Source organism: Sinohyriopsis cumingii, chromosome 7 (genome assembly GCF_028554795.1).
Source record: "Sinohyriopsis cumingii isolate HCF-2022 chromosome 7, ASM2855479v2, whole genome shotgun sequence".
NCBI classification, from domain to species: domain Eukaryota; kingdom Metazoa; phylum Mollusca; class Bivalvia; order Unionida; family Unionidae; genus Sinohyriopsis; species Sinohyriopsis cumingii.
Genome location: NC_142967.1, coordinates 116,108,462 through 116,133,122, shown reverse-complemented (window position 1 = coordinate 116,133,122; position 24,661 = coordinate 116,108,462). Strand labels below are relative to the sequence as shown.

General features: G+C 35.2%; 1 protein-coding gene across 1 annotated transcript in view; it reads left to right on the top strand.

Moving 5' to 3' along the window:
* Positions 1 to 4,968: 4,968 nt before the first annotated feature.
* LOC149795980 (cholesterol side-chain cleavage enzyme, mitochondrial-like) overlaps positions 4,969 to 24,661 on the top strand; it is a 46,491-nt gene continuing 26,798 nt past the window's right edge. The window contains exons 1-5 of the mRNA XM_089964159.1: positions 4,969 to 5,134; positions 8,774 to 9,836; positions 10,034 to 10,277; positions 15,938 to 16,031; positions 17,318 to 17,411. Of these exons, the coding sequence (XP_089820285.1) occupies positions 8,780 to 9,836; positions 10,034 to 10,277; positions 15,938 to 16,031; positions 17,318 to 17,411 (1,489 nt within the window). The 5' untranslated portion in view covers positions 4,969 to 5,134; positions 8,774 to 8,779. The remainder of the gene's footprint in view (positions 5,135 to 8,773; positions 9,837 to 10,033; positions 10,278 to 15,937; positions 16,032 to 17,317; positions 17,412 to 24,661) is intronic.

Here is a 24,661-nt window from a genome sequence, read left to right as displayed (position 1 = left end):
TGTTTGGGGGTGTATGACAAAGTTTGAAGAACGCATCTCCGCCATAACATATTTCTAGTTCTTGCCACCTTTGCTATTGCCCTTGAGAGAGTTTGGTTTTCGTAGCGAATGATGTGTTTGTCTGGAACAATGTTTTCTGTTATTAAAAGTAGTTCCTAGCGCCTGGACACAATGACTGACACGACATGACTGAGACAACCAGACTGCGATAAGAAAAATAAGGTCAGCAAAAAAGCTAGATTTCTCTGTTGCATGGGTGAGAAGAGGTGATCTCATGAGTAAGTCCGCTCATGGTTTCAGAGTCTATTTGAGATTACGGGCGATTATCATCAGTTTAGGTTGTCTAATCCACTGAGTAGGTCCAACAGTTCAAATCATAAAGGATCAAGTGCAAACTTCTTAGGTACAGATTGCAATCCTGCGAGAAGGTCTGGTTGGTAATCCGAAACCTCTGGTTTATTAACAATTGTCAGGCATTTAGTTAGAGTGATCCAACAGAACAGGTCCATGCAAGGTGCTGAAATCTCGGGATCACCGGAGAAAGCGGATTCTTAGATAGAATAGCCCAGCAACGGTGTTCAAATGGCACTTGATTTTTCAACAAAAAATCGCAAATACGGGTAGATTCATGTGGTGTCAGAAAAATCAAAACAAATGCAAAACAGACAATTCATCTTCTCTCTCATGTTACGCTCTACAAATATTAAGTACTTCTACAGAGTGACCGGTGTAACGCGAAGTTGTTTGCATCTGTTTTATGCACTGTGGCGATCGTTCATTATGTCTTGAAATATTTTATAATGTGGCACACCGCAAATATTACTTACGTCGGATTGAGAGACAGGTGAAAAGTGAAATTGTTTGCATTAGCAATATGTACAGAGGCGAGAATGTTGATATACCTCTATGCCACTTTCATGTAATGTGGCTGCAGTTTCTTTACATGTCTTAGTTGTGGAAATCGTTCAGGATCTAAGAACAAAGCTGATCAAAAGGCTGTTGCCATGTGCTGGAAAAAAATCAGCCACTGAAACTGCAATGAATGAACAACCAAATATAGGTTTTAGAAACTTCATTAAAAATAAATGGCTGATTTTAATGCAGCTTAAATTGAAATCGGGAAGGGAATATAACAAAGTGGAGCTTGCCTTTTTTAAATAGGTGCTCATCTGAGTAAGGCCATGCAGTTATACCCTATATTCCAAATTACACTCGTCAACCATACACCAAAAATCAATGAAATTAAAAGTTCTTGTAACACTAAGATATACAAAGTCTTTTTTTAAAATAGTATAAACAGTGGTGAAATCCTAGAAAGATTCGTTTTTTAAGACTCAAACCCTAAACAACGTATGAAACTGTAGAGAATAACAATATCACCTTTAATCATTTCTTTATTCTTATTTGTTAGTCCCTTGTTCTTTCGTTCCTTTTCATATTTCGTTCTTTCATTTATCATTATTCCTTCCGTCCTCTTTTCTCTCTTCCGTCCTTTATAATCCCTTTCAGATACTGTATTCTCCCTTTCTTTGTTCATTCATTCAGACATTCATGTATCACATTCTTCATATCTTCTTGTTCTTCGTTCCTTCCTTCATTGATACATACACGTCTTTCGGTTTTCCTTCCTTTCTTCTTATCTTCGTAAGTCAGTAAATCGTATCAAATTATCATATTATCATCTTATCTATTATCATAATAAAAGGGAATAAATGCAGAAATTAAGAAAAATGAAATAGTTTTCCCAACAAGTAAACAGAAAGAGTGTGCTGGTTTCCTCCACCATTTTAGCCAGCGCACAAAGCTAGGCATTCCGGGTTAGCCAAGCAGTTCACAATAAAACATTCTCGTACCGCACCCAATAACGTAGTGTGGCTGTAAGTTCGTGTTTGTGTGTGTGTGTGTGTGTGTGTGTGATCGAGCGCGCTTGCAAAACTTCAGCCATAATTAAATAGATCATAAATGACATATACGCTTGAATGAAATGCCTTAAAACGATCCCAATATTAAAGACCACGAGGAACTACAAAACCATCTTGCGGCCCGAGCGTTACGAGGAAGGTTCCACAGCCAATTTACAACTGTCCGGGATGATATCAACCAAGTCATCTGCGAAAACATTACCTTCACCGAGACGAACATGTAATCACTGTAACCTCGATTCTCAACATTCCATCACCGACACCTAAACAAAACTCCAGAATGGGTTTGAAAAGCAGCAGGTGTAGCTTGCCAGGATGTTAAAAGCACTGACAGATAAAGCTATAGCAGCTCTGCCCCTACTTATCGGATCAGCGCGCATATTCGAACTCGTCGAGAAACATATCGAATCTGATTGAGACTTCACCCCTCACACACGTTGATGCTGAGTAACTGTTGGAGGATTTGTGCTCGTCGCCGCTGTTATATTTCGCGACGCTATTAAAGCGAAGCACTCCCGGCAATACCATTCTTCTGCACTAGTGCTCGTGCAAGTGTCGACAAGTTATGCTATACTGAGCAAGTCTTTTATTGGGCCCGTGGTTTTAGAAAAGGTGATATGCACCGACTGAAGTAGCGCTTCTGGAGATGATGCAACACTTCTTCTGAGGTCTGTTACAATACATGTCAGCACTAGTTCATTGACAAACCACCAGTGAAGAGCTTCAGCGAAGGAAGGTACATAACCCCTATTCCCTTGATATATATATATATATATATATATATATATATATATATATATATATATATATATATATATATATATATATATATATATATATATATATATATATATATATATATATATATATATATATATATATATATATAAACATCCCGCTGCTTTATGTTCACCTCAATCAGATAAACGCAACAGGGAATATTCATGATAGGAAAACATTATCCTGCTACAAGTCATTCCTGTGGGTGGTGAGTCTTAAAGGGATATATGCGTATTCTCTCCTATGAAGCACACTTGGGCGCAGATTACGTGAAGATGACATCCATGAGCTCTCTACACATTTTGGATGAAACATACACGTCATTTATAATGTTGGAGCTCATTATCTCACTTGAAATAAAATAGCACTATTACTGGCACAACGACAAGCACGCTACGAGTCTGCGCGCATTTACTTGTTTAGTCCCCACACTGCGGTCATCTGCGTTTTCTGAAATTTCTTGCCGCGAGGTTGTCTCCACGGCTAACGCTAACTTAAATGCCTTTGTACTTTGTGGCCGACAAAATCACGTCATTCGATGGGGTTACAGCAATACAGGTATATAGTTATTATCGTATTAATTCAACACAAAACTTTCAGAACTTTGATCTTTCTACACTCAGCAACGACAACGATACTATCACATCTTTGGAGCCGGTTTTTACTTCACTGGCATCAACGGAAGACGTGGTGATGGAACGTAGGCATCTCTTGCAATACGCAGAACGTAGCCATAACGACACATGATAAATGTACTGACGTGCCAGCTAACGTCTCACACGAAAGCTTTACAACTAGATTTGTGTCTAGCTTTGTCTCCAGATACGCCATTACTCGCTAGGGCCACAACGTCGACACACAGCCAACCGGAATTTAAGCTATTCTAACTATCTTCGGATTTCGCAGTTCGACATATGTGTAGCTTGCTTAAAGGTAACACGACGGTGTCACTAGACGAGAAACACAACCACCAGTGCCGTCTGATGATTTCGCGGTAGCAGGTAACGATGCAGTATTGGCGCAGTTTGAAAAACAAGTTGACATCGACAAAGCATGCAAACGCTGGTGGAAGAGGATCGGCACCAACTTCTGGTTGATATGGGACGGAACGAGGACTCAAAGCAAATGGACACAGAGCACTAGGGGGTACATAGACCACCTTGAGCCAATCCCAGTAAGCTTGTGGTAATGTCGCACAGCCCATCTGTGGTCGTGGGCGTGACGCTGCTTGAATGCCGACTTGATATTTGGTGGAACGGCATTAGTAGTAACTTTTCCTTTTGGGGTATGTAAGGACCTCTATCTCTCGTAACACCAGATCAAAAACCCGTGTGATCTTCGCAAAATAAATGTTCTGTCGCATTACAGTCGCCGCCATCGCGGTTGCCACTGAGAATACATGTTTGGGCTGTATGTTGGTTTGTATTGTGTCTCACTGAAAGACATAAAACACAATGAAACCCTAGTCTTTGCCAAAACAAAGCAAACGTCTAAGACAACGTATCTCGATAAAACGATGAATGAAATAAGGTCTATCACACATACAGAATACACCTTGTTTGTAATCGACGCAGTGGCAGAAAACGAGCCTATCGTTATCGGAAAGGCATAAGCAATGCAGGAAATGATGAAAATCTTGTTCGAAATGCATAATAAACGTAAAAAAATAACAGAACAGAAACATAAGCCTTCGGACTCGAGGCCTACGTCCAGCGCACATTAACCGAATGATACTGCCATGCAAAAACGGCAAAATCTGACGCCAAGCGGTCTTCTTTTTGTGCATGCAGTTTGATCGTATTTGAAAGAACCACATCAGCCTCAAGCGCTATCAATATTCAATATGGCCTTCATGTTTGCAGTTGTAGGCCGTGAACTATCAATATTGCCGTTAACACTTTCGTTCCGACTTGTATATGTATATACCAGATTTAAGCAAGTAAATGGCTACTGCAATCAAAATTGTCAAAGGTGCGAAGGCATCATTATGAAAGCGACAAGTACACATTATAAATAGCGGTTATACTGTGGCAGTGCTAACTTGCATTTAAATTAACAGAATATCTAGTATCTCCGGTCTATTCAGGGCTCGAGGGTCTTAAATCTCCATTTTATCCCTACTTAATCGGGAGTTAATATTTGCGTGACTAGCAAGGACAAAAACATTCTTACAACGCCACACATAGGCTAGTGAGTGATGTTCATAATGTGCGTGTCATATAGTATGGTTTAGCTGTTCTGAGTTTTATTTGGCTCAAATGTGTGTTGTGTAATCAAGGAGTAAAACATTCTTTGGTGAATATAACGTGTTGGGCTTACCACTCTCTTTTAAATACTTTTATTGGTTGCAAATTCAGCAGTTGTGTAACAAGCGTGAAATTATTCGAAAGTTACAGCAAGTACCACACAAGAGGGAAGTTAATTACCACAAGGTAAGAAACTTTGTTTTTTGACTCATCAATCAGATGTCCGATTTTCGCAATAAACAATAATGCCACTTCCCACCGTGTGGTCGCTGCCTTCCAGGCTATAGCGATCATCCGATATGTCTTTGTCGATTGTAGCCTGAGGTCTTACGTTAGGAGCACCAAACGTATTTTGGATGGCTTTCAGGAAAATCGACGTATAGGCAATATTAAGCAAGAAACATTAGACACACATCATGCCTGTGGTATAATATCGGCCATTCCAACGGGAGAGGCGATGGATGGGGTCTAAACATGTCTGGCTAAGAGAATTTGGGGCCACCCTATGTATGCTGTGTTGAATTAAACAACATTTTAAAGGCTCCTTGAGAGATATGTTTTTCCTAACCCTACTGGCAGGGGTGGGGTGGGTGATAAAACTCATAACTTACCGGAATGCTTGCTGAGGCAAAATTCCAATTTATGTCGACTTGGAATTCTTTCCTTGTTTTAATTTAATTGACCGCTCCGGTTGCCAAGTGATTAGAGCATCCGCCTCGGACGCGGAAAGTCGCGGATTCGAACCCCGGCCGAGTCATATAGCAAAGACTTATAAAAATGGTACTTACAATTGCCTTGCTAGGCGCTCAGCATTAAGAGGTTATTGTTAGGACTGATCAGCATGGTGTCAGGATAATGTGACTAGGTGGGACATCATACTACATGTCTGCGGCTTTATGCCTGAGTGCTAGACATCATTATAAACTGCCACACTGCAGACAGCGTAGCGATATGGCTGAAAAATTGTTAAAGCTACGTCAAAAATCCAAATCACACACACACAGAGAGATTGATAAGAGTCCTTAAAATTCCGAATTTTCTAGTTCTAATTGTAACTCGCATACTGAGTATTCTTATGAATTAGTCACGTAAACCATATACAATATTCGTCATTAACGTGATATTTAACAAAATAACATCAAAGTCAGTGCAAATATGGCATGATCAGGCCAGCATTAGCTGGTTTAATTTAACTATCGTTACGTCAACCCGCTTTCAAACATCAGATTGCATGTTTGTTTGAATATATGTATATTTCTTTTGCATTAAAATTCCTCGTTGTGATTATTTGATCTATACTTTATGTATCTCAATTTTAAAAGTATCAACAGCAACCATACACGATTTTCTATGAGCAAACGTTTGCACAAAGGCCTAGTTAAAGTCTGGGAATCCTTGGGGCTGAAACGTTTGCCTCTTCGTCCGGCAGATGTTTGCACGCAGCAAAACATGCATGTCTCTATACTATAGACCATGCCATTGGAAAATCTTGAAATCAAAGTACATGTGAGAACAAGCACTCAAGTTAAACGCTAATGAAAAACTGCTTAAATTAGAGTCTAACTACGATGGTTGTAACATCGTCACCAAAATATTATTCAATGCAATTTGTCTAAATTAAGCTTTCGTGCTGTGTTTACGCTCTTTACCTCCATGAGTTGCTCATTATGCCCCACGTGCCCAGCTGTTTAGGAATAACAAACTAAAACTTGCAATGAATGATAAGTAAGTGGTCAATATTGGAACTTTGTAGCAATAAAATAAGGTTAGCAACGTTATTGTGGTACAGAATGAAAATGACTTAAAATTAGTTGAGTTTGAAAGGTCTACGTAAAATTACCTATTTTAGGTGAATAGTGTGACCCGATCTCTCACTAACACTACATTTCTAATTATGCACCCTTGTTTGGATCTTTTATTACAAACTAAAGCTAATGCGTAATTAAAGTATCGATTCAACCCACATTTACATATTATATTTAAGTTTAATTCACGGACTTGTTTTAATCACTAGATGTTTTGTTTTTTCACGAACATGTGCACTGGCTTTTGTTCAAACGCATGAGATTATTCAATTTAGGTAAGTTGTTTTATCATTACATTTTCATAATAACTATTCTTTTGTCGTCTTATGCTTTTTAAAAGTTACGTATATAAGATATTTTGTGTCAGTATTGCATCGTGATGGAGATTATATTAGATATTATAATTTATTTTGCCAAAAATGTATAGAATTTAGATGTTATAATTGGCTACCATTGATATCATGAAATCAATATGTAGAAAGTAGATTATTTGCTTTAAGAATACAGAATTCATTTCTACGTTTATGTTTAAAAATATATTGTACTTTCATTTAAAGTTCTTGTAAGTAAATGAAAGTTATTTACATTCAAACAAAGACCTGATACAGTGACTTTTCACCTCGGTCTAATTCTGACAGTTCATAATATTTCCTCGAGGGTAGATAAGTTTTTAGTTGTGTCCTGCTCGTCCGTATGCAGTGTCTGTGTTTGATGTCTCTGTCTGTTTTGCCGAAGTGGTGTTGTACAGTAGACGTCGGGCTTTTGAACAGAAACTGTGAAATAACATGATGATGTATTCCTTCCAGCTTTAAAAATGTGCTGGGGTGGACAACATAGCTTCCATTGGACCTTCACTCCATGCGAAACGACCCACCGATAGCAGCTTTAATAAACTATTAAATGCTGATTAAAACGTTTAAAAACCATTAACTGCTGATTAAAGTTTGCTATCTGATTAGCATCTTAAATTTAGATTTTATTACGATGGAACCTTATACAGATGATGTCTGTTGTCGTCCTGAACAGACTTTATTATTGTCACTTTTATCAGTTTACAAATCAAGAAATAAACAACGAAAGACGCAGAAACTAATTTGCACAGACTTTAGGTAAAGTAATGGCCCGTGCCGTTGTTGAAATGAAATCAACAGGTATGTTTACTGAGTACATAACAATCATTGACTGAAATCTTAGTCCCTGTGGCTCTCAACTGACCCAAAGAAAGGGTTAGCTGGACAGTACGACCTATTTACTTAACCTTGAGTGTCGATACAACTGAAACGGTTTGAAACCGATAGGGCAGCTACATACATTATAAAACGTACTTGAGTTGATTCATTAGTATGTACTTGGGCACATGCACTGTGTGACGGATTGTTCATTTTTGTATTATTTGTATAAATGACTAACGCATAAAACAGGAATATCCAATAACGATAGTAACCTGAATAAAACAGAAACATTATGCTTTCTTTGGGCAAACTAGTGTCCTGGACAGAACTAGTGCTATTCAACCTTTTCGATGAAATAACACGTCAAGCTCGAGCAATATCCGATCACATCTTGTCTTTGTGTTATTACAAAGACGTTTGGTAATTCCATCAAAGTGTTTGTGAATTATTCAAATGCAGTAAACAAATTTTAATAGTACATTAACAAATTGTTGAAACATTTTACAGGGATATGTCCAACAAGTAATTAAAAATCCAATTAGTTCACATTCATATTGACATAGAACATTTGGCAAAAGGATTAAATTTCATTGCCAGTCAAGGGTCAACAGACGGTCAATACCCCACTTACAACAGGTACGTTAGACAAGAACAATAACTGGCCACCCACGTGTATTCCATTTCTGGAGTTGAGCAGAGATTTAAAAAATACTGAAGAAAACGTCGCTGAAAGATAAACAAAGTCGCAGATGATATTTTCCAGTAGTTTCGTTTGCACCAGTAACTTGAAATTCCTATATTTTCTGTGATACGGTTGTCACTGAACACATTTTTCGCTCTTTTCGCAGACCACCATGGATGACATTTTCATCAACTGCAACATCGGATTTATTTTGATATTGTGCTTTTCAAACGTTATCTGCATTAGTTTATACCTGCTCCTCAAGTGGCTCTTTATCAATTGGAGGGATCGTCATAACTGTGATGGGAAGTTTATGGGAACATCCTTGAAATTCATGGAAGGAGCTCAACTTCAGATCTCCAGGGATACCTATGTGCCATTAACCGCAGCGAGGACTGACTCGGAATATCTTATTAAGAAAAATAGTAAGAATTATCGGCTACGAAGACTCCGTGGCATTGTTAAATCAAGCAATATGACCAAATTGTTTCGCAAGAAAATAAAATATTTATGTAGGTACATAGATTTTGACAAGAGTAAATATATAAAAACGCGATGTATTTGGGGCAAAACCCGTGCATCAGTTTGCTTGGGAAAATATCAAGATAATGAAAATCTCTATGTAATACATAAAAATCGTTTTAATATCAATTATAATTTAAAGCAAGAAAAAGCAAATGAAATTCTAAACCAACATGGCTCCATTACTATGGAACAGGGCACATTAGTGTCAGAATTCCACAAAATGCCAAGACAGGTTCTGCCAGCAAACAAATGTTTGACTTCGAAAATACTGAAGTCATTAAATTTGCAGTTTCAAGATAAAAATGTGAGCGAATTACCAAATAAAACAGACCATATTCAGAAGAAAGTTTGCATTTCGTCATCAAGTTATTGTGAGCAGTTATTTACTAGTAGTATATCACTGGTTAGGAAAAAATATGCAGATGGGAAGATATGGTTTTGCAAGACCATACCGGACAGAGTGCTTGCAATAGTAACCAATCTCCATAATAATTTACGAAGATATATTAGAATCAGGAAGGTCAGCTTTGCGTATACAGTCCACAGAAAACGATCAATTGGTCCAAAGTCAAGGAAACATCAACCGAGCGTAGTTGCTGTGGACTATCATGCGACACGGCGCTGGATCCACGGTAGAAGGGGAAGCCATCACGCAGTCAGTGTGCACTGTAGGGAACAATCATTCTTCCATAGCAAATTCACAGGTAAGCACATTTTTTCTCCAGTCACTTAGAGGCGTGATAACATAATTTACTTGTACTGTAACATAGGCCAATTTTTGTCTTTATAATTAGGTTATTATATATTATAAAGTTCAATCCTAAAATGAGTTTCGATATTTTCGATCAGGCAAATCATGAAAACTTCTGAAAGCAATCGAACTATCTTTAATAAATTACAGGTTGCATCAAGGATTTCATACAGGTTTTTGGACCTAAAGCTCACCACATCTTGACACAGAAGTTTGAGCAAAATGGAAGGATGTATGTTTTCAAAGCCCTGGGTCAAAAAATTGTCTTTCTGTTCGACACGCGAGATGTACACCTGTTGATGAAGGCGGAGGGTCGATGTCCTCACCATATTGACTTCAAGCATCTCCGTGTGTATAGGGAAGAAAGGGATTATCCTCTTGGTGTCCTAGTCAGGTGATATATAATTATGTATTGACAACAACTTATATACATTTACATACATACACATATACAGGCAAATTTACACAACCACACACAAGGACACACACAGTGGAGACATATACCTATGCCTACGATGGGGTATTGAGAAACGTAATGAATATTTTGCTATTACGTTTTGTTCCTTTAAAACAGCAAACATATTTAACGCCAATCGATAGACACAATAATGTTCAATAAAATAATCCATAGTTGCACCATCAGCACGACAGATACTTGCAGAGACATAACATAGGTAAATGAGGGCGACGCAAAAATCTTTGAGAAGGAGAATAATTCTGCTACCGAGCAAAGAACACACTGCGATCTCCGACTGATATAAGGCCGAATTGAATAAGGTTTACGGATGTAATCCTGTCATATCTTACTATTTAAAGGTGAGTTCATCGTGTTAAAGATAGTCGCGAGCTTATGGAAGACGACATCAGCTCTGGAACACCATTGTCTGCGTGTAGTGAGCTTGAAGTGTCTGCAGTGAAGGGTGCGTTTACGTATATTTGATTTAATTTATATTTGATTTAATTTAATTGTTTGTAAGTTTAAATTTTTTAGTTTTTAATTTCATTACATGTCAAAATAATGTAGTTTTGTTTACTAGGAACTCGATATTTTTTTCAGAAAATAGTTTGACCTTGACTCTTCAGTTGTAAACACCTACAGCTGACCAAATCCCCGATCTTGATTTCAGAAATCACTGAGACAAGTAAACAACTTTTTTTATATCTTATTCTTAGAGTAAAACGATTGGTTTTTGTCAAGGTCATAATGGGGCTAGGTGCTTTTAGACGTAAATACTTCTCGAAGATTCTGGAAAGTTGACCCTCATCTGGGAATCTGTTACGCGTTTCAAATTATTGTATAATCTTTGTATATAGAGATATCTCTCAATCTGGGCTTTTTCTTTACACTGGAAAATGTCTGTTGTGTCAGTTGGAGTTACACTTTAATTTTTATTCAAATTATTTTGATTCTAAAGGATAATTCTTATTCCTGGAAATATCTGAGTGCTCATACAGAATTCTTGGACAAAGACATTTATTTAAATTTTATTTGGAATTCAAACAACGGAATATTATTTTCTTTGTTTCACAAAGGACTGTAAATATCAGCACTATATTGACCACAGTATACGTCGTCACCTTCTATTTCGGATTCTTCGTCGGGACTCGAACTTGAATTCATTAGAACATTTCATTATTATGACTTCTAAAAAATTTAATTCTGGATTACTCTTGGATTATTTTTTGATTCGGTTCTTAAAACCGTAAGTTCTTGTGTTGTTTTTTCTCTCCACTTTTTACAGTATTTTCCCAGGAAATGAATCAGTTGTTAAATTTTTCAAGGATTGTTGTTTTCACTTTTTCTTTTGTTATTGTTTATTTGAGCCTAAGGATTTAGTAGATGCAATTGATGAAGATACTGATAACACAGTGGAACATATTTCCATCAGCCTGAGCCTTATTTTGTCAACTGTTTTAATATAGGGAGGAATCAAATGAAGCTCAGAAAGGTTTGTACAATATAGGTCCAGCGTTAGAAGATGTCAGATCAAACTCTGTCTCGGGTTCAATATGAATAGAGTGACTATAGTCATTTGAATGAGATTGTCCCAGGTGATGACTATAGTCATTTGAATGAAATTGTCCCAGGTGATGAAATATTGATTTATTTTTTATAAACCGATTCACTCAGGAGAATAAAGTCTGGCTCGGAGAATACAAGCAGAGGCCACAAATCGCTCGACGTAGTCAGGCTGTCAGTGGAGATTTATGCGCATTATTTTTCGATGCAAAAGAGCGGTCGTTCAGGTGCATGTGCCTCACTCTACTAGTGACACTGGACATGTTCGTGCCTATAAGGTGTTGCCACCGTTATGGAACACTGCCGAATCACACGTCCGTGCACTGGTACCTGAGGAATCGATCTAATACATGACAATGCACCGGATCATAATTCCGTCGTTGTGGCAGACCAAGTGCAGGTGTACAGCATGTACACTTTGCCATATCATCCCTGCAGGCCTGATTTAGCTCCAAGTGACTATTTGGATAAAATCCTTTACCAAAGGCAGTCGGTTTTGAAAATCTTCCATTGGGTTGGAATTGCGGTTTACCAGTGAATGACCATACCAAAAAGTGAATACAAAATGGTATTTAAAAACTGAATAATCAGAATGAGAAAGTGTGTATCGGTGCATGGGGGAGTAATTTGTGTGGACGTACTATTTACTAATAAGGAACTTTGTCGTACAGCACACTCATATTTAAAACTTTTCAAATACCCCTTGCAGAACTGTATGAAAGCTCATTTCAGTCTTCAGGCAAATTCATTATTGCATTTACACATATACATGAAGAGCCAAATAATCACACCCTCCCACCCACCTACCCACCCATATATATATATATATATATATATATATATATATATATATATATATATATATATATATATATATATATATATATATATATATATATATATATACATATATATATATGTATATATATATATATATAGTGAAAAAATGAAAAGTAACTTACAGTATTGTATGGGTTCCTAAGATAAGATAAGAATTCTTTATTTCAGACAAAAAAGTCCATACCTCTAAATTAAAATATAATTATAAAGTAAAAACATTGTAAACATAAAAGAACGTATATATCATACATACAAGTATACATATCCCTCTACAACAATTAATTGTGCCATGCATTGTTAAGAATGAAATTAAATGGCACATTTAAAGAGAATTTGTTCCATATACTAATAATGTGAGAATTTAAATGAATGCCATAGTTCCAAAGAGATTTCAATATACAGTTCTTACTATTAGATATTCTTGTCATCATTGAGAAAACATACTTTCTTATTACTTCATCAAAAATGAATACATTATAATTTACAAACATGTTGGAGGCACTGTTCCACCTAGGAAGACCTATTAGAAAACGAAGACTATTATTATAACCAATAACAAGTTTTCTTTTCATACATTCACTAACGTTTGTCCACAGAGGAGCACAATACACAGTGCAGCAATAAGATTTGAATAATCTAATTTTGATATTCAATGAACAATTCTTAAATTTACGTAGAAGCATGTTTGTTCGAGTACACAAAAATCGGTAATGTCTCATCATATCCTCATTTTCTGACCGATTGGATTTCAAAGTATGACCCAAATAGGTATAACTGTTGACACATGTAAGAGCATTGCCGTTAAGATGTACAGGGGGAGGAGATGGTAATTTGAAAGAAGTTGACTGAAAGACCATGCATACTGAATATTTTGTATTATAGATGATATCATTCTCAAATGCGTATTGTGCGCATATCTTTAATAATTTACTTAAACCCGTGATAGAAGGACTTATCAATGACATATCATCAGCAAAACTACAATTGTTAAGGAACAACGCATTTGGTGGTAAACCACGTGACACTGACCGAGCTTACGATTTAATTCGTGTATATATATATATATATATATATATATATATATATATATATATATATATATATATATATATATATACTAAAGTATGAACTATGTGGACAGGTATTTTAATATCAATCAACTTTTTAAAGAGTGTCCAGTGATTAACCCAATAAAATGCCTTGCTAGCGTCTAAAAATCATGCAAACACTGTTAGTGTCAGTTTAGGAGAAATAGTTTTCATCTCTGCAATTTCAATGAATAAATTATAAATAAATCAAAATTCCTCTCATAATACTGTTACAGGGCTAAACTACAGCTGAAGAATGAAACGCTTGGTATTTAAGTCCATTATAAAGCTACTATGTACGCATCGAATCAACAATTTTGAATTACTAGAAAAGATTCGAGATATTTAAATTATTCTGTATTACCGAATATCTTGAACAGTCATGGGCTGATTTTTATTATGATGTCACGTGTTTACGCTCGAATAAACAGTATGTATGAAAGAGTGAAAACAACAAGCTTTGAAAAGATACAATAATTTATATCCCTGTAAAAATATGTACAATTGAAAAAAAATATGAACTTACGGCTTTATAGAATCAAATCCAAAAATAATCCAAAAATAACATTTTAGTAGTCCTAATAACAAAATGTTCACTCCGGTTTTGGAAAGCTGAATACATTTTAAGGAAAGATCTGTCTTTAATTAAGAATCTCACAGAAGCACATATATTTTCCAGGAAAAAAGAAATAATCCTTTTGAATTCAAGTAATTTGAAATAACTCCATTCCAAGTAATTTGAAATAACTCCAAACAGCACAAAATACAACTTCCAGTGTAGCAGCCCAGCTTTTACTGAGAATAACTCTCCAAAACAGAGGTTATATCGTCCCTAAAACGTAAACAAGTGATCATGTTCTAGAAACGTATATAAATCAGGTACTTGTTAAAGGTCACGTACACCCAGTGTGATTTTGTCGAAACCCAATCATGTTACTCTAAGAAATAAAAAAAAAATTAAAAACAAATAGTTTACATCTTAAACACATAGTCCCATCATGACATCGACAACAACCAATCATTTTAAAATAAAAATAGAACTTGTTTACGTGGTTGCTACAAATTTTGAATCAAGGTCAGGATCAAGATCAACACCTAGTGTTTATAAAAACAGTCAAGGTCAAACTATTTTCTGAAAAAGTTCATCTCTAGAAAATAAATTCACATTGCGATAGCATGTAATAAAAAATAAAAATAATTAAAGCTGACAAACAATTACATTGAAATAAATGTATATTAAATCAGATATAATTAAATCAAATATACATAACATTATATTGTTAAGCCAATCAACAACTTGGGCGCTCATATTTTCTCTGTCGTACAGATGATATCCCAGGATCACTTGATGATTTGGTGGCCTCCATGATACTAATTTGTGGCATAATTTGGTCGTATTAGTTGTTTACGTGAACTTGGCAATAACTTTGATTTATTAGTGGAGAAAGTACAAACATGTACCCTTCCTATTGTACATGCCAGCCACTGAATTAAAGAATTAATTAAAAGGTCATTAACCCAGAGGGTTAACATAAACTATGTTAGAAAATAATGTATGATATAAATAAAACAATATGTATATTGACAATATACGGAAAATTACAGATACTTGCAATTATACATACTTGTAATTCAATAAACACCGGTGCATACGTGAACCTGTTTCATAGGCATCAATTTTTGGGAAAAAAGATAAATCCAAACACTGATGCACACATTCCTGCATTATCCTTTAGATACAGTTTGACACAGACTGGACAAATGAGCAAAGTTTTGAAAATTATTTCCTTAAATAAACATATGCACGCACTCCAAAGATTTCATGAACGTCTCAAACACTACAAATTCCACTTCCAAATTGGTTGTAGTGTTTACATTTTAACTGAGGTGATAATTTTTAGGAAGAACTAAACTTTAACGCAAAAGCCTAATAGCTTTATTCTTTACCTTGAAATCCATGCTTGCTTCAGACATATTTAGAAAGTATATCTTAAATCGAAATGAGCATTTGCCTTGCATATATCCGAAGTGTGCAAAACGTTATGCTACATCATTTTCAGATATATATTATTTGATCATATCAATGTTTTCTATTTCTACATCAAGCAACGGAGAGGTCTGGAAGAGACAAAGAAAGATTTTAAACAAGTATCTCATGGGAACATTGGCAATGACTCGGTATTTTCCTTGCATAGAAGAGGTTAGTATTGTAACAATTTTTGTAAAATGCCTTTTCATGCCATTTACCTCATAAAAGTCAATAACACTGATTTAAGAAGGAATAATTTCAAGGCCGTACTCTATATAATCTTTCGAAAATACAATGCCTCATTTCAAGGCAATGTTTTTACGTTTAAGTACTACTGGGATAAATGTGTGACTCCTCCTAGGAACCATCAAGGCAATGTTTTTACGTTTAAGTACTACTGGGATAAATGTGTGACTCCTCCTAGGAACCATCAAGGCAATGTTTTTACGTTTAAGTAAGACTGGGATAAATGTTTAACCCTTCCTAGGTATCATCATAGTACGCTTCGAAAAAGAGGATTATTCCATATTTACAACTTCCTTTTCAGGACAAAATCAGGCATTGACGCAAATGTTGAATCGCCTTTTACGGCAGCAATTTAAGGCTTTATCCTTCAGAAATATCAGTCCCTTTTAATAGTTTTTATCTCACACTAGTAACTTTCTTATGGAGTTTTCTTTTTCATATTCCCTCTTCAAAAAGCTGGTGGTAAATAGGATTGAATTTGCTTCCCATTCTTCCTTTTCAGGTTTATAATGATTATACTACTTCATGTAATAACGTTAAGCTTCAACTGTGTGTATCTTCTGATGATTATAACCCGTGCTTTAACATGGTTTAAATGACTCATTTACAAACGTTTGTGTACATAATGAGTTCCGGGAACAAATTCCAAGCATTTTTCACTATTGCTACGACTGTTATGTATCACTAGACAGTTTCTATTAGTTTCTCTTTATTGTAAATTTTATTAAAGAGACATACATACTTCATCTCATGCTTCTCTCAAGTTAATTACGTTGCTGTAATGAATGTGAGAATTACGGTTGTATTAAAGGGGGAGTGGCGTATTCTGCTGGGGGGGGGGGAGGAACACCTTTGTGTTAGCCGGATTCAAGCTTAGATGCTGGCCTACAATGCGCATGGGCATCGCTCTTTTGTTTTCATTACATTAATAGACTACAACCTCGCGCCACATGAACGCGGTTATCTTGTGAACACCTCCTCACTACCAACTTTGAAACTATTAAGTTCGTCTTGACACTGAGTATGTCTATATATATATATATATATATATATATATATACATATATATATATATATATATATATATATATATATATATATATATATATATATATATATATATATATATATATATATATATATATATATATATATATATATATATATATATATATATATATACCAGTGAAATGTATATTTTCATTTTATAGGTCGCTCGACTGGTTGTAGGTGAGCTAAAACACGAGATTATGAGAGACGAAAATTTTAATGTAGAGGACATCCTTAGTGATTATGCTATTGAAGGTGAGATTGATGTGAAATTTTACTTATTTTTAGGCTAGTTCGTTTAAAATTGATGTGAAAATCGTGCGTAGTTAGATTAATCCCATTTAGTATAGTTTGAGACTCATATTCGTCATAGTTTTGGTAAAAATAACCGTCTCTCCGTTTTTGGGGTTCATAAAATGTAAAATCCTCACACAGCAAACTTCTTATTTGTGTTCCACCGTAAAATGTAGAGTTTTATATTATTCGGAGAAATACACAATAAAATGTCAGACAATTTTAGAAATTTCGAGATCAATTTTAATAATTAGTTTGAACATCTTTAGAGATCAGATACGAAATAAAAAAAATCTCGGGAACCAATTTCTCCCACAGAATACTCGTCTATAATGAGACTTCAATTTGCCGAAAGTTACGACTGGCTTATCTCCCTTGACTTAGGATCCGTCATGTTTGTGCGATGGCATTCCAGAACGTGCCGAACATAACATTATTGAAGAAGCTTATAGATGAGTAGTACTGCGTAACTTGCGGTGCAAAATAGAAAAATGGCAAATGTTTTTCCTTTAAATAATATAAGTAAACATACAATTTAATGGTTAGTGTATGGTTACTCAGTCTAATTTTTCCAAGCATATGTAGTGTATTTATTTATATATAACTATGTAATGTCCCCTATTACAGTACCTTTTCACAAGCATGAACATTGTACGAAATAAAGTTGCCAAGAAAATGCTTCCAGATCTAGATATTTATATAATTATAGTTTTAGTTGGTTATTTATAACGTTTGATTATTGCTTGGAGTGGTGAGTACTTTAGAGTTTCAAGTAGTTGATATAAGTATTTTCTTCATTGTTGTTGCTTGTGGTCATTACATTTCTTACAATATGTTCACACATATTTCAAAAGTTGTAAAATCCATGAAGTATTATAATAATCATTGTTTTATGCTTGTCATTGATATAGAAAACTATATTGTTTACAAATTTTTTTTATGTTCCAATGCATAGATGATGATTTCTTTTCTTCCGTCAATACCGGATATATTTCATCCTGTGGTACCCAAAACGATAACCCATCAGTTAAAATATATCGTGTTTGCTACCACAGGATGAAATATATCCGGTATTAGCGCAGGAAAAGAAATGTTTCTTCAAATATCGAAACTGTTCCAGAATCGAATTTAACAAGATTAAACTCACTATTCAGTAATCGCTCCGGTGGCCTAGTGGTTAGAGAGTCCGCCTCGGATGCGGAAGGTCGCGCGTTGGAACCTCAGCCGAGTCATGCCAAAGACTTATGAAAATAGTACAATGCTGCGTCGCTAGGCGCTCAGCATTAAGAGGCTGAGACTGGTCGACCTGGTGTCAGGATAATGCGACAGGGCGGGACATGATGCTACATGTCTGCGGCATGATACCCCAGTGCTAGACATCGATATAAATTGCCTCACTGCAGCCATCGTAGCAATATGACTGAATTTTTTTAAAGCTACGTTAAAACTCAAATCTCTCTCTCTCTCTCTCTCTCTCTCTCTCTCTCTCTTTTGGGCACAATACGTTCTACCCACCCCCTTTTCGTAAATTCACCCTATTTTCATAGCCTGAATATATAAATATACTTGACTTAAAAAAGGAGTAGGATTGGGTAGACCTAATTTGTCGCAGTAAATTAAATGTTTTTGGTCGTATTTTAGACTATTTGACCCTACCTGAAAACTATGCAAGTCCAATTCTGCAATGCATCATAGTGGGTTTGTCCTTGCTATTAGGGAAGTAAGTATAAACAACTTCAAATAGACACGAACAGTGTCTGATCCAATTTCTTTATCAAAGATTAGTTTCCATGACTGAAATGTAAGGCAGCTTCTATTTATTTGTGGTAGCTCACAAAGTACTCGTTTTTGTTGCTGTAGGCACATTTTGTAAACATGAAATCGCATGACACAGTGGAAAATCTTATATTTTAACGTGTAAATATAAGGATATATTTATCAGATGTGAAAATATAGGAATGAAAACGTATGAAAAAATAATTATTTCGCCAAGAAGCATATTTATTTCACACTGAGGTTTATAATACATAACAAAAATAATTATCTAGCATAATTTAAAGTAACTAAAATTCACAGATAGAAGCTAAAATTTTACTTATAAGTTCAAAGATTGACGTACCCATATCATAAATTATCATCTCACCGTGTCAAATTGTCATTTATTGATTTGTCACAAATCCTAACAAAAGGCCTCGCCAATTCTGCTCAACGTCGGTGTTTGACAGATTATGTAACTATTTATGCGACTCATAAACTGTGAGCTGAGCAGATGCCAAGCTGTCCTCTGTATTGCTTAATTATGCACAACTTTGCTTCGTATTTCTTTATGACACCACTATAATTAATTTAATAATTCTTAATTTGTGTATCTTTTGCAACCTTATTTGATGCAGTTGAGATTTCTATAGCAAACAAAGATAGGAAATAGTCACCTTAGAATTCAGATTTGCTGATTCTCAAACTTTTATTGGAATTGTTCTGCTCGGTATCGAAATTTAACGGCTTTGTTCCTGTTTTTTTGAACAATGAAAACCAAGTATAGTTACTTTGACTAGTACGCCTTTTAGTATCATGCACTATTTATGACTTTGGTATTAGATCGACTCAATATTGTTTTGGAAGGATCCCGTATGCAGACAATTCGTCTGCTGTAAATTGGTTCACTGACTTGATTAAATGACATGTTTGTTGGTTTGGCTTAATGACAACTTTATCGCTGCATCAAGTTACATATTTAATGGTAAACCAAGTGCACCATAAATGTCATCTGCAAAGCTTGGTGCTACTGACTGCAAAGCTGAGCTAATAAATGAATGCTGAATAGTGTTGATTATCATGTAGGTTTCATTTGCCATTTATTACTTTAACTTGCGCACATTTTCTGTAATTGGATATTGATGTTCTTTGTGGTACCGAAATTTATTTAACTGGTTGTTCTTTGACACGGTTTAGAACAGAGCCAAAATGTATTGTAATTTAACTCAACATGTAAAAGAATTATTCCTCTAGGTACCTGCACCTAACCTGTTTGTTTTAACTTTTGTTTAAGATTGACTTTTAAGAATTCATTGATTTATATTGCTCCTCTCTTAAACTCTCAGTTTTCGCCTTTTTAAATTCCTGTTAAAGTTTCCTAAGTTGTCTACGAAATTCAATCATATACGGATTCATTAGGTTGTATGGTTACATTCTCTGGTAATTTCTGGACCTTTTGTCATGATTTTCGTCAATTCATTTGCAAAGAAATTATTACATGAAACCAAACATTACCGTTTGGGTTACTTACAAATCAATCTACAATACCTTTCAAATAATCTTCATAACAATTTAATATTTTCTTTCAATAAAATAGAAAAAGTAAAAGTTTAGTTTAACAAGGGTATTGGTCACTGCAAATCTTGTATGACGCATTATACATAACAATGAAGGGAACACAAGATTTACTATTTTAAAAATCGGAGAGAAGAAAACAGTCCATACAGGAATAAATAAATGGACGAATACATAAAACAGAGACACCATAATTTTTAAAATATTAGGATAATATACAGGACTTAAGCACGAATTTTGAATGCGATGAAACGAAACATCAAACCGGAAGAGGAACTTGAAATTTCCCGACGTACTATATTATGACTTTTATCCTAAATGACTGACATTTTTAAAAACCTAAAGGTGTTACTGATGATGATTCAGATATAAATTATGATATTCATTGTGTTTCTGTTTCAGAATAACAAAGTAAAAGCTGTTCACTGATTGTACACACAATACTTTCATGAGGAATTGCAAAACAATAGAAAAGTCGCGTTTGCAAATTTCATTGATGTGGAGACTCCCATAACATGTTGTAGTATGACTTTCTTTTGCTTCCTTAATAGTGTAACAGACAGACACCAAGATAATAAAATTTGAGACAAGATGAAAATATTGACTATGTTACATGCTATGCACATCTATTTGACATTGTTTTCTGTGCTTTGTTTCCTCCGTCGCCTTTTTAAAGCTTCATACGTTTAAAAGCTATTAAGCGACCAGTCAAAGTAGACAGAGGTAATCCCATCTTAAATGGCATATCCAGTGAAAAATCTAATAGCCTTTTATGAAATGTCATTTTCTCTAACTATGTCTTTAAGGGGTCGTCCATTAATTATGTCAACAAAATGGGGGGGGGGGAGGGAGGGGGTTTGAAGAAGTTTGACAATTGTTGACATGGGGGAGGGGGAGTTCAAGATAAATTGACGTCAACAATGTTATTTTTTTTTACAATAAATTTAATAAATCAAAAAATAGGAAACTAGTCGGTGCGTTGGTATGGCACACACTCGCTCGCCCGTCAACAGCCCACCAGTTTAATCCTAAACCGGTTGAGCTCTTGCCAAGGAAGCCATAGTCTTGTATCATCATATTTTGTTTTTATTTGCAAAATCTGTCACCTCTATGTTACTTAACAAGTTATGTTGAATAAGCATGTTCAACAGCACCGGCAACGCGATCTTGGGCCTAGGCAATTACCACATGCTCCTCAACCGCAAAGAATTCGGCCAATACGAGTGGCTGCCAAAAGACAGATAGAGCTGATGGCAATTATTGCTCATGGAGAGATGTTAAGCGCAGAATGGTTAGATGAAGATGATGTTGACTTGTCGGGTGTATCGTTTCCACAAAAAATTAATAAATCAGCCACTATGCCCATTATAACAATAGAGGAACATTTGGCTTCCCCATGGGAAGATGATAGAAGCAGGAATATAAACTCTCGATTTTTTCATGAATTCAAAGTGTTATAGTCAATTTGAAATCTGTTAAACAAATAAAAAATGTATTAAAATTTATTTGTAGACCTTTAAATTTCCATAATTGTATTTTTAGCATAAAAGCCGTATAAAATATTCTTAGTTTTTTTTTTTTGGGGGGGGGGTAAAATTTTATTGGGGGTCACTGAAAGTTTGACAGTTGTTGACAAGAGTTGAGGGTGTGTGTAAAAAATTGCCTAAAAATTTTTGACATAATTAATGGACGTCCCCTAATGATATAAATCATCAATTAACAAACATTTACTGATAAAAAACGATGAGATATATGACTTGGATATTTTAGATGATCATGGTCTTACAAAAAATCATCATTTTTAGTGATTTGTTTTCCGCTTATTCTTCTTACTCTTTGCCAATTAAAATTTTACAAATCATCTCCCATATGCTATAATTATTTTGAACCCTTGTGTGTATTCTTTAATTTTAAAGGAGATACAGCTAGTAGTATTTGTATCTTGTGTGAAACAGTTATTTAAAAGTTGTTTTCATCCATTTGATTAGTTTAAAGATGGCACAAGTGTGGAGATTTTTATCATACACCAAAAACCTTATCTACGTGTAAGATAGTAGCTAGGAATAAACAACGGATGCATCAAGTTATTTCACTGTTAATACTATATAAAATTAGATATTTGAAACTCGACAAAATATATGCAGTTTAAACCTATTTGAACGAAGGTCATACACAATATGAGTAAATTAACCTTGTTTAAAAATTGAAGAAGAACATATTATTACTACGAATTAGATGGATGGTAAATAAAAAAATATTTAAAAGCGTAATCTAACTTTGATGATTAGCACTTATCTTTGTTGCAATGATAGATTGAAATAAATTCCTTTTGTTTTCTTGCCTGACAATAGATGGAAATAAATTCCTTTTGTTTCTGGGCCTGACAATAGATTGAAATAAATTCCTTTTGTTTCTGGGCCTGACAATAGATGGAAATAAATTCCTTTTGTTTCTGGCCCTGAGAATAGATTGAAGTAAATTCCTTTTGTTTCTGGGCCTGACAATAGATGGAAATAAATTCCTTTTGTTTTTGGGCCTGAAAATAGATGGAAATAAATTCCTTTCGTTTTTGGGCCTGACAATAGATGGAAATAAATTCCTTTTGTTTCTGGGCCTGACAATAGATAGAAATAAATTCCTTTTGTTTTTGGGCCTGACAATAGATGGAAATAAATTCCACAGAAAATGTTGAACCTGTAAACAAAACTTTAAATCATCCTTTAGAATTCATTGTTGAACAAAGGTGGAAATGCTTGCTGATCAATCCGTGAAAAAAAAACATGAAATCATACGTTCAAACGCATGACACCTGCTAAAGAACATAAATAAAGATATCAGCAAACAAACACATGCAACTTTAGCGCTTAATTGTTTCAACATTTGGAAAGTTGAAAGCTGAAGGACATAATTATTGTATAGGTGATACGTAAGTATAGATACAGCACTGAAAAATTAAAATCTAAAGTATGTATGTATGTATGCATTTGTGTGTTTGTGTATGTATGTATGTGTGTGTGTGTGTGTGTTGTTGTTGTAGGGTTTAACGCCATTTTTCAGCACACGATAGGCTATACATGGCGAGCAGTATTAATGGTGGAGGAAGAACCCAGGAAATCCCCGGAAAGAACCACCGACCCTCGAGAAGCTACTGGCAAGCTTTCTCACATACCCACATTGGCTGAATCCGAGACTCGAACCCACGCAGACAGAGGTGAGATGGTAGTGATCCGTAACGGAGAGTGCATTAGACCACTCGGCCACTCGGGGCCCCTATGTATGCATGTATGTATGTATGTATGTAGGCAGTGTTCGGTCCAATTTTAAAGCAGTCTGAATACTTATGCCAGTTTTTGTAACCAACAATGATGTCCGTTTTCATCAAGATATCACTCGGTGAAGAAGAAAAAAAACCACATTCATCGCAAAGAACATATTATTGTCGAACTTTTGAATCTTAAATATATTGCTGAAATATTATTCCGATGCTTTTGTCTGTCATAGCCTTGCTTGCCCACAACTAAATTCTCAACCGACTTTTTAATTGTGCAATATGTGGTCTGCTTTTAATTGTAGCACATACAAGACCCAATACTTTGATTTAGTTCTTCTGTCACATTAGTGCTATGTTGAAGAAATGGATAAATCCGTCTTATTTTTCAGTCACTTGATGCTACTTACTTAATTTCGTCAGCCGACAATTTTCTTTAACAGTTAGCTATACCAATTCAGTAATCATGACGACATATGTAGACTTTTAACATACTCAGCAGGTGCAGGCTCTCTTAAACCCCCTTGTACTATCTTATGTTCTTTGGGTCTTTATCAATCAATCATTTCTTTCAATTATTTTACTTCCGGTCAATGCAAATGGGTATGTTTTT